At 41.9% G+C, this 13,634-nt stretch overlaps 1 protein-coding gene across 7 annotated transcripts in view; it reads right to left on the bottom strand.

Annotated features, from left to right (window-relative positions):
* Positions 1 to 13,634, bottom strand: part of syne1a (spectrin repeat containing, nuclear envelope 1a) — a 130,695-nt gene that overhangs the window by 91,234 nt on the left and 25,827 nt on the right. For 6 of the 7 annotated variants that reach the window (XM_069158186.1, XM_069158183.1, XM_069158184.1 and 3 more), the window contains exons 8-32: positions 13,435 to 13,631; positions 12,711 to 12,823; positions 12,198 to 12,236; positions 10,875 to 10,982; positions 10,304 to 10,441; positions 9,650 to 9,814; positions 9,356 to 9,468; positions 9,047 to 9,215; positions 8,751 to 8,847; positions 6,822 to 7,027; positions 6,183 to 6,347; positions 5,915 to 6,067; positions 5,173 to 5,316; positions 4,819 to 4,995; positions 3,954 to 4,112; positions 3,537 to 3,701; positions 3,168 to 3,302; positions 2,780 to 2,941; positions 2,440 to 2,648; positions 2,245 to 2,353; positions 1,987 to 2,151; positions 1,737 to 1,904; positions 1,407 to 1,571; positions 736 to 876; positions 484 to 644 (exon numbers count right to left, since the gene is read on the bottom strand). In XM_069158186.1, coding sequence (XP_069014287.1) covers positions 484 to 644; positions 736 to 876; positions 1,407 to 1,571; positions 1,737 to 1,904; positions 1,987 to 2,151; positions 2,245 to 2,353; positions 2,440 to 2,648; positions 2,780 to 2,941; positions 3,168 to 3,302; positions 3,537 to 3,701; positions 3,954 to 4,112; positions 4,819 to 4,995; positions 5,173 to 5,316; positions 5,915 to 6,067; positions 6,183 to 6,347; positions 6,822 to 7,027; positions 8,751 to 8,847; positions 9,047 to 9,215; positions 9,356 to 9,468; positions 9,650 to 9,814; positions 10,304 to 10,441; positions 10,875 to 10,982; positions 12,198 to 12,236; positions 12,711 to 12,823; positions 13,435 to 13,631 — 3,723 coding nt within the window. The remainder of the gene's footprint in view (positions 1 to 483; positions 645 to 735; positions 877 to 1,406; positions 1,572 to 1,736; positions 1,905 to 1,986; positions 2,152 to 2,244; positions 2,354 to 2,439; positions 2,649 to 2,779; positions 2,942 to 3,167; positions 3,303 to 3,536; positions 3,702 to 3,953; positions 4,113 to 4,818; positions 4,996 to 5,172; positions 5,317 to 5,914; positions 6,068 to 6,182; positions 6,348 to 6,821; positions 7,028 to 8,750; positions 8,848 to 9,046; positions 9,216 to 9,355; positions 9,469 to 9,649; positions 9,815 to 10,303; positions 10,442 to 10,874; positions 10,983 to 12,197; positions 12,237 to 12,710; positions 12,824 to 13,434; positions 13,632 to 13,634) is intronic. The other variant, XM_069158185.1, reaches the window with a different exon arrangement.

The following is a 13,634-nucleotide window of genomic DNA, read 5'->3' as shown; positions in this document are numbered from 1 at the left end:
GTAACTTTGAGTAAGTACTCCAAGTTTCGTTGCTTAATTAAAATCAGCAGCTGAATTATTCATTGCTTTTGTGAGCTGTGGTCCAGTTGCGTCTCCGATATGTTATGTCCCTGATATTTAGGCAGAAAGCGCACATCAAAGTTTGTGACAAAATATTCCGGGACAGACAGAAGCAGCGGGGAGCCAAATCCGTTGTATAGCAGTGGTTGTTTTCAACGCACTTTGAGCGGCCGCATTGTCATATTGGAGAAATCAAGTGCCATCATTTGCAGTGAATGTTATTTACGGTAGAACTCTGTGTTGACAGTCTGACCCTGGACACATTCACAGTGCACATCCCCGTGAATGTCTCAAATGACCGTCTCAATAAACATTTTTGTTGTTGCACGGTAATTATTGCCTGAATCTATTTTTGTTTAACAAAGCTACTGCACTGTACAGTTTACAAGGTGATGGGAGGCTTGAGATGAAGATGAAACATACTTCTTGTTGAGGTGGTCTTGAAGTTGCATGACTGCGTCGCTGGTGGACTGGGCCTGCTGTAGAAGAAGAGTCTCATTCTTTGGACCAAGCTGAATATCTACTGCCTTCTCCAAGAGGAGATCTGCTTGTACAGAACACTCCTCAACCTTTGTGAAGAGCTCCTAAAGATGAAAAATAAGCCATTACAGAAAATACAGGCCATACTGAACATGCATGACTGCACAAGCACACACTTATTCTGCACATACACACCTTGTTATTTTCCAGTTCAGTTCTTACGCTGTCCAAGCTGTTGAAAATAAGTTCTTTGTGTAGTTCATTGTTAGTATTGCTGATAAACCTCCAAACTGTTTCTCTTTCCGCTTCAAAAATTTGCCAAGAACTTAAGGTTTCCTTGAGGAGATGAAGAATTAAGAGAGCAATGTTAGTAGGCACAAATTCATACAAGATCAATACATGTAGAATCTCACACAGGTGGGTACTGCAAAGGTTTGTATCATTCTACCAAACTAATCTTTCAGAATACATTTTTAAACATCAATAACCAAGTGCCTGAACAAAACCTGCCTACTTCTATCTCTGCAGCAATTTAATATAGTTAGTCTCAAAAGAATCAAACACCAAAATATGACATTTAATACTGATGCTTAAATGGTTAACTTAAGGTATTTTAAGGTGGTATCTTGGCAACAAAGACATTTTCATGCAGGAACATTTTCTGATGAATGCGAAGACAATGACAGAAGTGTATAAAGAAATCCCAAGACAACAGACAAACACAATTGAAGTACCACAAAACAAACAATATCTGGTTAAGGTTTAGCATGGACCAATCAATGATCACAGCATGTGTGGACCATTAGTGACACTCACACATGCAAACATCAGCACAATGACATGAGAAAAGTCCAGGCGCTCTCTACCTGCAGGCTGTGCTCCTTTGCTCCTGATTTGTGGTCAGCCTCGCTGAAAGCTCCCTCCAGCTCCCGCAGAGACTGACTGAGCACCTCCCCTTTCTGCAGCTGGCGGCAGTGGGACACCAGGAGCTCGGCCTCTCTCCTGTTAGCGTGCAGGCGCTTTAGGTGTTGCTATAAAACGGCAACAGACAAGAAAACTACATGTCAGATGACATGATCCATTTGTAATGTTCTTCGCTCAAATCAGCCATAACATCTACAAATAATTACATGGTTTTTATATATAAAAATGCCTTATAAGACAGAAACTGAAACGTGCCTCTGCACTCCACACACCTGGTGAATGAGGTGAAGTTGTTTGGCCTCCTCCAGGCCCTCAGCATTCAGAATCCTGCTAGTCTGCTCCTCAGCCTCCTTTTGGGCCCTCAGAACCTCCTCCAGAGCGCCATGTACCTCATCCCTCAGCTCCTCATACTGGAACATAGCAGAGCCCTCCTCCCCCAGCTGTGGCAAAGAGGCAAAGGATCAGATTTTGTTGAAAAATCACAATGAAAGAATAAGATTTTTAACTCTTATCTTGGACTACCTGACAGAGTGAAGAAAAGACTGCCCGCAGGTCAGTTGAGAGTTTGGCCAGCAATGTTCTCTGTCTCTGGACCTCCAGGTCAGAGCTGACCTCAGACAGCCCGGCGAGCCGGCTCTTTAGCCACAGCAGACTCTCCTCTCGGGCGTCCACCGCTTCCTGCAGCACCTGGAATTGATGGACGGGAATGCACTTTTACTGAAGTTTAACCGTACTGAATAATTACTTTATCTCTGCAGCAAATACAGGGTGCTGGCTCACCTGAACAGCAGCATCCACTTGTTCCTGATGATGGGAACTTATTGCCGTCTCTCTCAAGAGCCTAACTTGCCTTCTCTGAGACGAGATCCAATCAGAAAGCTCGCAGAACCTAAAAATAGAACAAGGAGCTTCTACTTAAAGTCATCAGATATACTGTAAGTACTTTGAAAGTGTGCTTTTTTTGTCCATTTTTACCTCTCGTTCCACTCTTTCCATTTATCAGGGTGCTGCTCCAGTTTGAGGTGGGTGCTTTTTATTTTCTCTGTAACCTCTTCTACAGCCCTTCTGGTGGCGTCAAGCGTTCGATAAGCCGGGTCGTTGTCAGGTAACTTATGACACAGATCCTCCATGTTTCTAATCCTCTTCTCACACAAAGTCAGAGGTTTGCGTTCCCTGAAGAAAGTCTGGAGATATAAAAGGACATGTTGAAACGTGAGAGGCTCCAGAATAGCGACGTTGCCAACGTTAAGTGATTTTGTCTTTCTCTCACTCTCGGTTTAATCTGTTTTAAGTTTCTACCAAATCCGAGGCTCACTCTGTGCTCTTTGATCACTCGCTCACTGGTGCAGGTGCCTGACAAGGCTTGCATTTCTCTGTCCAGCTCTGCTCTGCAGTCTTGTAGGCTCACAGCCACTCGGTTTCGCTCCACCTCCACTTTCAGACGGAGCAGGTGAGAGGGGACCTCACCCTGGATGTCCTGTAGAAAAGACAGAGGAGACACAGAGCATCGGAGACATTCAGTGTCGCATTGTGTCTTGGTGAGGTTGCATTGTAATCTAACTGGTACATGTTAATTGGAAACAGACTGGAGGGAACTCTATCAAAGCCAGGGGTCTTCCTGGTTACGTTAATGAAGTATTGGCTATGTGCCCCCAGAGATGTACAGTAATTAGTGAGAGCATTAAAGCATGGTGACCTCTGACCTTCCAGTGTTTGTGCAGCCTACGGACAGTTTCTTGAAGCCCCTGTTGTTCCTCCTGTGGCAGGATGTCCGTCAGCTCATCACACGCTTTCAAAAACACACTCAGCACCCGCTGGTCCAGTTGGCCGAAAAAATCCTACATCATAAAAACATAAGACTAAAATAAGAGCGGTAACTCAAAACGGTTTTAGTTCTATGACAGACAAATATATAATGGATTTAAGGTTAAAGCTGAGCAGAAAAAAGTAACAAATGAATATTAACACTGGAGCCCCTTCCACTAAAACATAAACGTAGGTAATAGTAATGCTTCTGCAGATTAGCTGTAGCCTTCATGTACTCGTTTTGCTTATAGCAAATTCAATCTTACAGTGTGTTTCTTCAGTAACTCCTCAGCATCTCCCGTCTCTCTCAAGCAGCCCTGAGATTTCTTCAGCACTCTCTCCAGCTCTTGTCGGGATTCCTCAAACCTCCTCCGTAGGCAGTTGTTGGCCTCTTCCTGCCTTCTCCATTCTCCGACTTCCTTCAGCAAAGCCTAACAAGATGAATGGCAGGTAGAAGTCATCGTAGCGGGCCTCTTTGGTAATATTGTGTAATTACATTGTTTGTCTTATATCAAGCTCATGAATAAAGAGACATGTGGACAGGTCTAATGTGCACATTTACCTCCCGGGCGTTTTGATGTTCTTGTAATCTCGTTAATATAATCTGCAGTGTGGCTGATGTAGACTGTGAGTGGCATTCTGGTATGTGTAGATTTACACTATACTCTATGTATAATACTCACCTGTGCTGAGCTCTGTATTTCAGCAACTCTCTTTTGCAGCAACGACAGGTCGAAGTTTCGGAGCACCTTACTGGTGGAGAGCGCCTTCTGCACAGTGTGGTGGTTCCTCTCGATCACTGACAGACATCGCTTACAGCTTTGCTGCTGGTTTAACAAATCCTGAGATAGTTGGAGAAACAAAACAAACACAGATATGTTAAGTGATCTAATAAGAATACAATCTAATATTCTAAAGCTTTTGTCATACAAGCAAATCCCTTCCTATCAGTATTGTCTTTACAAAAATGTTTGTTAAAAATGTTTGTATTCACATATTATTTTAATATGTAAAAAAAAAAGAAAAAGATTCCACAGGGAAATAAAACAAACACACCGAAAAGCAGTTTGAGCAGCTCACTACGTATTGTTGCAAATTTGATTATGATTATGATGCCACTAGTTGCATGAGTGACCAGACGGCCTAAACCAGGGGTCTCCAACCTTTTTTCCTCTGAGAGCTACTTTGACAAAATGAGCTACTCGTACAGTTCTCGGACACAATAACATTTATTCACATAGCTGAGCTCCACCAAACCAGCTGAATAAGCTTCTTTTATGTGAACACACACATGGAGACTCCTGGACTCAACAAACCCCCTGCTTAATCAAATTGTGCAACCCACTTATTTGATTGTGAGAATAATGGGGATGTTATCTGAGACATTCATCATAACTGCCAATTAACTGGAGAACTGACTGCACAAGAGCAGAATAAAAGCCTAAAAATGAAACCCTTGTCGTAAAAAACACATTTTCCTTTCCAGTCAAGCCTCTATCTGATAAGTATTCCCATAAATTTAATCAATTCGATGTCATCATAGCTAACCTGCCACTTGTTTTTTTGCTGGGCCTGTGCCTGTGAGTCGGAGTCTCTCGCAGCAGAAGTGATGCGACTCGCCCGCTCCAGGGCCTGATAAAAAGCATTGATGTGTTTCTCCATCTCCTCCAACAGTGGCAGGAGGACATGACACTCCCTCACAAGGGAAGGACACCGCTCTCTCACCTAGAGACATTTAAAACAGGCCATTAAGCAAGAACATGAAAAATTACAAAGGGGAGTGATTAGAAGAAATATATACAAAAATTAACTTTCATCAAAGAGAGTGTTGCTTTAAAAAGATGACTTGAGATAGATAAACTGTCGTATGACCCTTCATGTTTGGCCTTAAATCAGTCCTACCTTGCTCAGCTGACTTTTAGCTGTTGCCATAGTTGCCATGACCCTGGCAGCCTCATCCTGCGGTGCATCCTTGGCAAGGAGCTGAGCACTGCGGGCAGCCAACTTGTATTGTGTCTCCATGGCAACCACCTTTTGCTTGGTATTCTGAGATGAGACGTGCAGGTAAAGGGTCATCTTCGACGATATTAAAGTGAATGCACATCAGTCAAAACCGCTTTCAGCAATAAAAACTGCATGTCACACGGTTATTTAATCTGCAGCTCTGATTTCAAAACGGCAGTGACATCTTTCTTGTGGGTTTGTGTGTGCAAGGTTACAAGGTAGTTAAACAGTTGGGAAAAAAAAAAGCCTGGGAAGCTATTTTTAATTCAAAACATTGTATTTCATGCACCTTGCAATTAACTTTCATATTTCTGCCCAAATGTAAACAAAACAGTGATCCAATCAGCTTATGATTCACCACTTCCTGAATGAAAATGGAACGTGAAAAGTTACATTCATGCTTGGTGCTATTTTAAGTATCTTAACTTTCTAATGCTGCGTGGATTTAGAAAGCTCCAGCAAGCTGGGCACTAAAGCTGATGTTGTGCTGCTACTAACTTACGACACAATTGTAGAAATCATAATAAACATTTTCTGGCAAATGTACAGAAATCTCTGCAAATGTTTGGGGTTGTACTTTATTGTCGTGCTGTTCCGACCTTTGCATATGATAGGCGATCTGTCAGTTTGCTTTCCTCACCTCCACATCCTGCAGAAAGGCTCTAACGTTGAGGAAAGACACTTGAACAGGAACATTCAGTTTGACCTCTGCTGTGTCCAGCAGCTCTTTCAGCACCCACACAGCCTTCAGGTGGTCTTTCCTCCACTTCTCCAACTCATCTGTACGGGCGTACTGCAGGGAAAAAGAAACAGAATACAGAATTTTTGATCAATTTTAATGAGAAATATACCATTTGACCAAATTCTGCTTTTTGTTTTTAGACCTCGTGGTTTTTTTCATTCGTTACTTGTTTGACTTTGAGGAAAAGGTCTCGCCATCGTCCGTTTAAAAGAAGCAGCTGCTGCTTGAGATCGAGTGACACGGTCTCATCACATGTTTCAATGAGAAAATTCCCTGCGTCGTTCATGGCCGCATGCAGATTCATCCAGTGGCTGAGATTCCTGAAAAACTCCTGGAATAGAGACAGACTCATTAAAAAGAAAGAAAGAAACTAAGAAAGAAAGAAAGAGACACAAAGAAATCAGGAAAAACAAAGAAGGAGTGTCACAGAAAGAAACGACAAAGCTAATCAAAAAAGAAACAAAGAAGGCAATTCAAAGAAAGAAACAAAGGAAGGACAATAAAAAAAAAAATGGGGTAATTAGCTGTCTAATCCTTGGTGGGGATGTGAATCTGTGGTAACCATGGCAATGCGACAACAGGAATATCCTCAGTGGCTTGTTCCAAGTCATAGAGATCATTTGATACTCGAGTGGAGACTGCTAATAGGATTTCGCTTACAAAACTAAATTCTTGTAACTGGGATGAAGTCTGAGGCATTTAAAGTCCATTAAATAAATGCGTGTATGAAAGGACTCTTAATCTTTCACAGAAAAAAAAAAATGTAAGTATAAGGTTGAGTTTCCAACAGTATTAAGAGTCATACCCGTTTAGTGTTTTCTGGCTGGCTGAGAGCTTTCTCTGCATCCTCCAGCCAGGCCTGTAAGGAGGCCACAGTGGAGCTGTACCTGTCCCAGTTGGACAGCACCTCCTCCAGCATGCTCCTCACACTGCGCACCTCCATGGACAGACTCCTCCACTGAATCACCACCTCCCGCATGAACCTGCGCACTCCCGTCTCGCCTTCATCCGCTGGAAGAGAGATACATCAACTTTATCAACAAGGATAGCTGGACATAAATAACCAGAAATGTTGCGCAGACATCAACAACAACAACAACAATACCAGTCATAGTAAAACACTGGATACAGGGGTCATTATAAACATACTGATCTTCAATATGATCAATATTTTGTATATGCTTGTGAATGTTTTTATGGATTTACTTAGAGCTTAAAGGGAAACTATGTACAACACAGTCTCACTCTTACGAATGCAAAGTTGAAATGGTTGTTTTGTAGTACTTGATATGACCAATAGCTTATAATGGCTGTTATTTCTGAGTCTATTTGATGCCTTGTGGACTCTTCACTACTTATGTTTCATAATAGTTTTAACTGTCATTTGTGACCATCGTTACAATTCGAGGTTACGTTGCTTCACTTTGGGCAGATGGCATGCATTTTCACAGAAACACCAGACCGAACAGCACGCTGAGCCTGGTGGAGTTACTGTGCACGCCTCTGCAGACAAATCTCTGACCCCAAAAACTCACTACAGGGAGATCTATCATCTGTGCTTGTGTGTTACATTTCTTCGGTGCAAACTCTCCAGTCGTGTAAGCCCTGTGCCACAAACTACTGTCAGCTAGTGTGGAGCTGTGAAATGAAGACCCCAAAAACAAATATACAGCTTCTGAAACAGTGATTAGATATCACAAACAGATGCGATCATCACCTCAAAATGAGCTTTTTAAAAACATTGAAATAACCATAGATCTATCCAATCAGAGGCCAGCATGCTAACGATAGCAACAACGGGACTCGGTTGTGCATTTTCTTTCAGCGGTCGACCAATCAAACCTCAAACGTCCTGATTTTCTTGCCACACCTCACTTCTCTGCTCTGCATACCCTAAAGCAACAGAACCCTGAAACTTAATGAAACCAACAAGCTCGCTCAGTTTGTGCCCAGAGACCTGCAGAAGTGGAGCAGCCCCTCACTAGCAAATGGGGTCGTATTCCCCACTGAGAGCTGGAAGTGGAGGAACCTCATTTAGCTGTAGCCTGCAGACTTTCCTCTTCTACCAAATTGTAAAACCAGTCAGGGGCACACTGAGCGGCTGGAAGAGAAAGCCTCATTGGTTACTGTGTTGTTGAAAGGGGACAATAAAGTTGAGCTATGGTGTACAATAGTGAGAAATTTAGTGTTAGTTCGGGGGTATTGAGTCAATTTCAGATAAAAGTACCATCCAAAAGACAATAAGAAAATTAATGGTAAATTGACATATCTGCAGATATGTATCCCTTTAATAGTACTGTTGGGATAAGGTCCCTGTGTGTAATGTGCCTAATCAACGAGAAGGACTGCTTTGTTGCAATAGTTACAATTTTATGTGATATTGACATCAATAGGAGGAAGCATTTAAATTTGTCAGGTATTTAATTTAGAGGGTTACTGTTTACAGTCTGGCTGTTATGTCAATAAACAGTTTTTCAGTTGAGTTCCCAGAATATTTACAAGATCATGAAAAAGTAATTTCATGATGTATCATGATATCTAAGACTGTTTACAGCTCGCACATGTTACTACTAAACAACAACAGGGTCTGAATTGAAAAAAAAAAAACATTTGTAAATGTAAACCGATAATGTGCATTCCCAATCTCAGAGGGTTAATTCTTCGTATTAAAATAAAAGTTTGACTGTTCTATATATTAAATATCAAGCCATGAACTCACAGTTGAACCACTCACCTGAGCTGTCTGCACTGACATAAGCCTCCGCAGACTGTTTCAAAGACTGGAACAACACCTCGTAGTTTTCAAAGAATCGTTGCTTCTCCACAAATGACTGATGAGCAGAGAAACCATTAGGAAAATGTTATCACGTGAATTGACAAAGATGACAACAACACCACAATGGATACACAGAAGTCAAATGAATCATTAAAAATGAAGAAAGAAAATGTTCCATACTGTACATGCAAAGGAAACCTACACATCTAATACATTTCAGCACATCATTTAAGCCAATCAAAGGCTGAGTTTACAATATAATTGCGGAGCATCAGTTCCACAGATTCCTGTTGGCTGTATTTGATGATCCAGGATTTTAGCTTGGACTCGGCTAAAGTGAGGAAGGCCTGCATGTGATGTTTGTTCTCCAAGAACTCCATCTTAGCCAGGTGGATGCTGGAAAATGTAGAAACAAAGTTCATCCTAAAAAAGACAAAGTTCACACAGAGCATCAGAGCCACAGCTTTACCCTCGCATTCAAACATAATGTGAAACCATGCCGAGTGAGGTATAAATTTAATGATGGGCCCCTTAGAGCAAACATTACTATTGTTTAAAATTACCTCTCAGCCATGTCCTGGAGCTGGTCTGAGGGAACAGGGACTCCATCAACACTTCTGTCTTTATGGATTCTCTGAAAGACCTGCTGGTGACTTTCCAAACTCTTCAACACATCCTGCACAATGTAAAAAAAAAAAAAAAAAAAATCATACAAAACAACAGAGAAATACTCTGGACTAAACAATTGGTTTTCTGATTAGAAAAATATTAGTAGAATAATGCACAGTGATGTACTGCTCTAAACAATTAACTTTTTTTTTGTGAGGTTACCTTTCTCTCTGTGGCTTCATACTGACCTTGTGTTGCTCCAGGACTCTGTGTACAGTGCTGGCTGCGATGTCATGTGCCTGCTGGACGATGATCTCCTGTCGCAGGGCTCCTTCTGCCTCGTGCAGCCACGTCCCCACCGTGTCCAGAGGAGCTGGTAGAGACCTGTCCAGCTGAAGATGCCAGTCCAGTAGCTGAGATGAAAAAAAAAACAGTTGAGATGTCAAAGAAAGGTTTTTATTCCTCTTTATTCATTTCATGTGAAAGAAGACAGCTGAATGACCAGCTCTTCGCACGGCACACACAATGTCTTTGATGCTCCAGTGAAAAGACATTTGTTGCAGATAAAACATTTACAACTGTAAACTGTTAATCATATGGTAAAAAATAAACAGATCACAAGGACATTTGATCACTTGATCGATTTCTGAGTTCAATAAAGATGAAATACAATAAAATAACCATAAATAAATATGACATCATTATATCAGTGGCATGTAGAGTACAAGGAAAAAAGAAAATTAAACTCAGATACGGTTGGAAACATGATGTCTCATAACGTCTTCAATTACATATGTTCTCACTTCTATTTTTTTCTGTTGCCTGAATGGCAATATAAAGCCATCATGTAAAGATTGTTGTCATGTCAAGACGAGGCAGACAAAGACTCCTGTTTCTCTCACCTTGTTGGAAATCCTCTCCCAGGCCTGCTTGACCAGAGCCTGATCCACGGTCAGCATCCCGTCCCTCTGAGAAGACTGCAAAGCTCCCTCCAGCTGCTTCCTCCTCATCTCCAGCTGGACGCGCAGACTCTTAAACAACTGGAAAGGACAAAAAAGGGATTCACAGATCTCGATCCCATATGAAAGGATGTTCACAAATGTTCAAGCTACACAATACAGACATCAGAAGAGGTGCTCCCTCACAGGTCAAATCCTCTGCACATTGGTGTCTAATCAGATCCTCATGTAATCATTGGCTAATTGCCTCTAAATATTGCCCGTCTGTCTGGCTTCAGATCCTCAGACCGCTGCAGAGGAAATGAGGATATCCCACATGCTGCTGAATATAGAATGTATCCCGAGGCCTGGTGGAATAAGCCAGATTGACTGAAAATATGACGGCTGCCGCCTGATCCCCACAGTGTAACGCCACTGATTAAGCTAATAATAGGAACGTCTGTGCCCAGTGTGCCCAGTTTAAACTGCACACACACACACACACACACACACACACACACACACACTGACAAACCTGGTACTGTTGAGCAAGATTGCCCTCAGTCCCCTGAGCCTGTGTTGCATCTCTCTCCAGCTGGTCGAGCCACATTTTGAGCTCCCTCAGGCTCTTTCGCTGCTCTCTCTGGGATCCCGGGATGGATGAGGAGTGGAGGGGTGAACGATGGGTGGAGAGACGGACGAGGATATTGGGATGTTCAAAGGAGAAAAAAATAAATAAAAATAAAAATAAAAGAAAGGAAGGAAGGGTATCACAGAAAGGGGAAAAAGAAGAAGTGGAAAAAGTTATTAGCCAGAGACGTGTTTGAGAAATTGACAAAAGGATGAAAAAGAGAAGAGGGATAAAGAGGGGGCAGAGAATGTACCGTTAAACATATGTTCCCCTAATCCTCTGTGTCTCCCTGCAGGACAAAACGTCAAAAATTCACAGCTGCCAAAAACACTCAGCTTAAACAGGGTACTTTGTCTGAGACCCCCCACTAGCATTTCATTGGATTTTAAGTAACCATGACGATAATACTCCTGTAGAAAGTCCAAACTTTATTCTTAATGACAGCTTAAGACATTAAAGTTAATTCAAAAGGGAAATAGTCTATAACCTGTCATATTACTCGCCATAATTTCTGCCCTGGTTTTTATAACCAGTGTCACAGTTGCTGTTTATCTAATAAGTTAACACTTTGATGTTTTTATGTGAAAGCACAATGGCTAATTGGCCTTCAAGGCAAACATGAGCGTGTGACAAAGAACTGTCAACAAACAACAAAGCCGGTGTGAAACTCAACAACCACAAAAAGCCCAATCACTGATGTGAGACAACAAAACACAGCATGACATAAAAAGCCAGTGGCTGGTGCAGCTTTACAGCACATCACACAGCTCTGGATACTGTAAACCTTAAAAACAGGCAACCTCTGTTCACATGCTCTCCATCAAATACACTGTATCAGTGCACACTGCCGACGCCAGAGGCTTTCATTGTCATGCTAATGGGACCGGGAGCCTTAGCGTGAGGTGGTAATGTTCATAAATGGCATATTATACTGGACTTCCTTTTGTCATCAAGGCTCAGAAACCCCGGGGCAGGAATATCACAGCAGGTGAGATAAAGAGCCAATATTTGCATATAGGCTCAATTTTGACATGAAAAAACAATGTTTAATCTAATCCTTTCAGTGTACAGTAGGCAGTGATACAGCAGTCTAATAGGAGGGACAGACAAATAAGCATTAATCACATTTCTATGGAAACCATGAAGGTGCATGGGGACTAATTGCATTGAGCTGCAGAAAATGATTGAAAACCTGCCCCTGGGACCTTAAGTTACTCCATAACCTACCTCCAACATTTCCTCTATATCGCGAGGAGCAAGACCATGCTGTAGGAAAGATGACAGCACAACAACCACAGGAAAGCAGTCACCATACAAAATCACCAGAGAGAAAGACAGGGAGAGAAACGGAGAGAGAGAGATGTAGAAAAAAGAAGGACATACAACACACATGACACTGAGTGAAATCAGCTCGTTTAAACCTACTTTGAAAACGACATAGCTGCAGCAGAGCAATACCTCAATTGTGCTTTCAGAAAATATAAAATTAAGCTAACAAAAATAAACTTAGGATAGACAAGTATCAAACAGTATTTGGACATGCAGCTCTGCACACTTCAGTTCAACATTAACTAAGCAAAAGGCTATCGCTAATGTATTATATCAATCATGGCTGTCTCAGAGTCTTACACAATCATGGTGACATTTCAAGAGAAAAACAAACATTTATAATGCAAAAAGACAGAAGGCAATGGCAGCGATGGGCACATCCAGACTGAGAAAAATCAGACAGCTGGTTACCTCTTCTTCTGGCTGCCCGGCCGAGTCGCTCTGCTTTCGGTCCGGATGATGTTTCAGGAATTGAGCTACATACGTCATAACAGATTTTTCATCTGGTTTGTCGACATCGACATCTGAGGAGGAAACCAAACAAATGCAATCAGCAGTCATATCTAGTGAAGGCCGACTGTAAATCCATTAACAGTTTCTCCCGGAGAAAAATAATGACCACTGATAGGAGCAGGTTTGTGAATTGATGTGTGGAGCAGCATCCTGAATGAAAACAATCCTCAGCATTTCAGATCAGTGTCCAAGTTTTGTTTGGAGGTTCCACAATGCTGAATCTCATGGCCTAATTGACCTTAATTATGTTGATGTCAAGCTTGATCTGTCAGAGTTCATTCTGAAAGGCAGGCGTGAAGGGGCACAGATGGTGTTTGGCAGTGAGGTGCACATCTGATGTTGATACAGACCCACCACTTGTATTTATGCTTTTATAAACTCTAGCTCTATTTGATGAGAAGCTACTGATTTAAGGTAAGTTCATTCACGCTATTACAGTGCGTGTAATACATTTTCTGTTAAAAAAATAATACAGGAATGCAAAACATACAGAATGAAATCATTATATAAACAGTGATGTTGTAGGTATGTCATTGGCTGTTATATGAAACAAAGCCCCGTTCAGTTGTTTTCATAAATTTCATAAAAGTCTCGAGGAAATGCTATAAGAAATGTTATTTACCCTCTGGGTCAAGAAGCTGTGGAATGCCTAACTCTGTCTCAGCCAATAAGAAAGCTTCCTGCAGATTTTCTCGGTTGGGCCTCCTCCATACTCGCTCCATGTCAACCAGATTAGGCCGTAGGGCATGGATAACTGCAAAGAATGCTACACCAGTCCGCCAGCTGGGGCCAAAGTCCTTTACCTCGAGTCCCATACATCTA

This window comes from Embiotoca jacksoni, unplaced genomic scaffold (assembly GCF_022577435.1).
Source record: "Embiotoca jacksoni isolate LCO1_2020_lvr unplaced genomic scaffold, fEmbJac1.0.p SCAF_23, whole genome shotgun sequence".
Lineage (NCBI taxonomy): Eukaryota > Metazoa > Chordata > Actinopteri > Embiotocidae > Embiotoca > Embiotoca jacksoni.
This window is presented reverse-complemented; position numbering and strand designations above follow the sequence as displayed.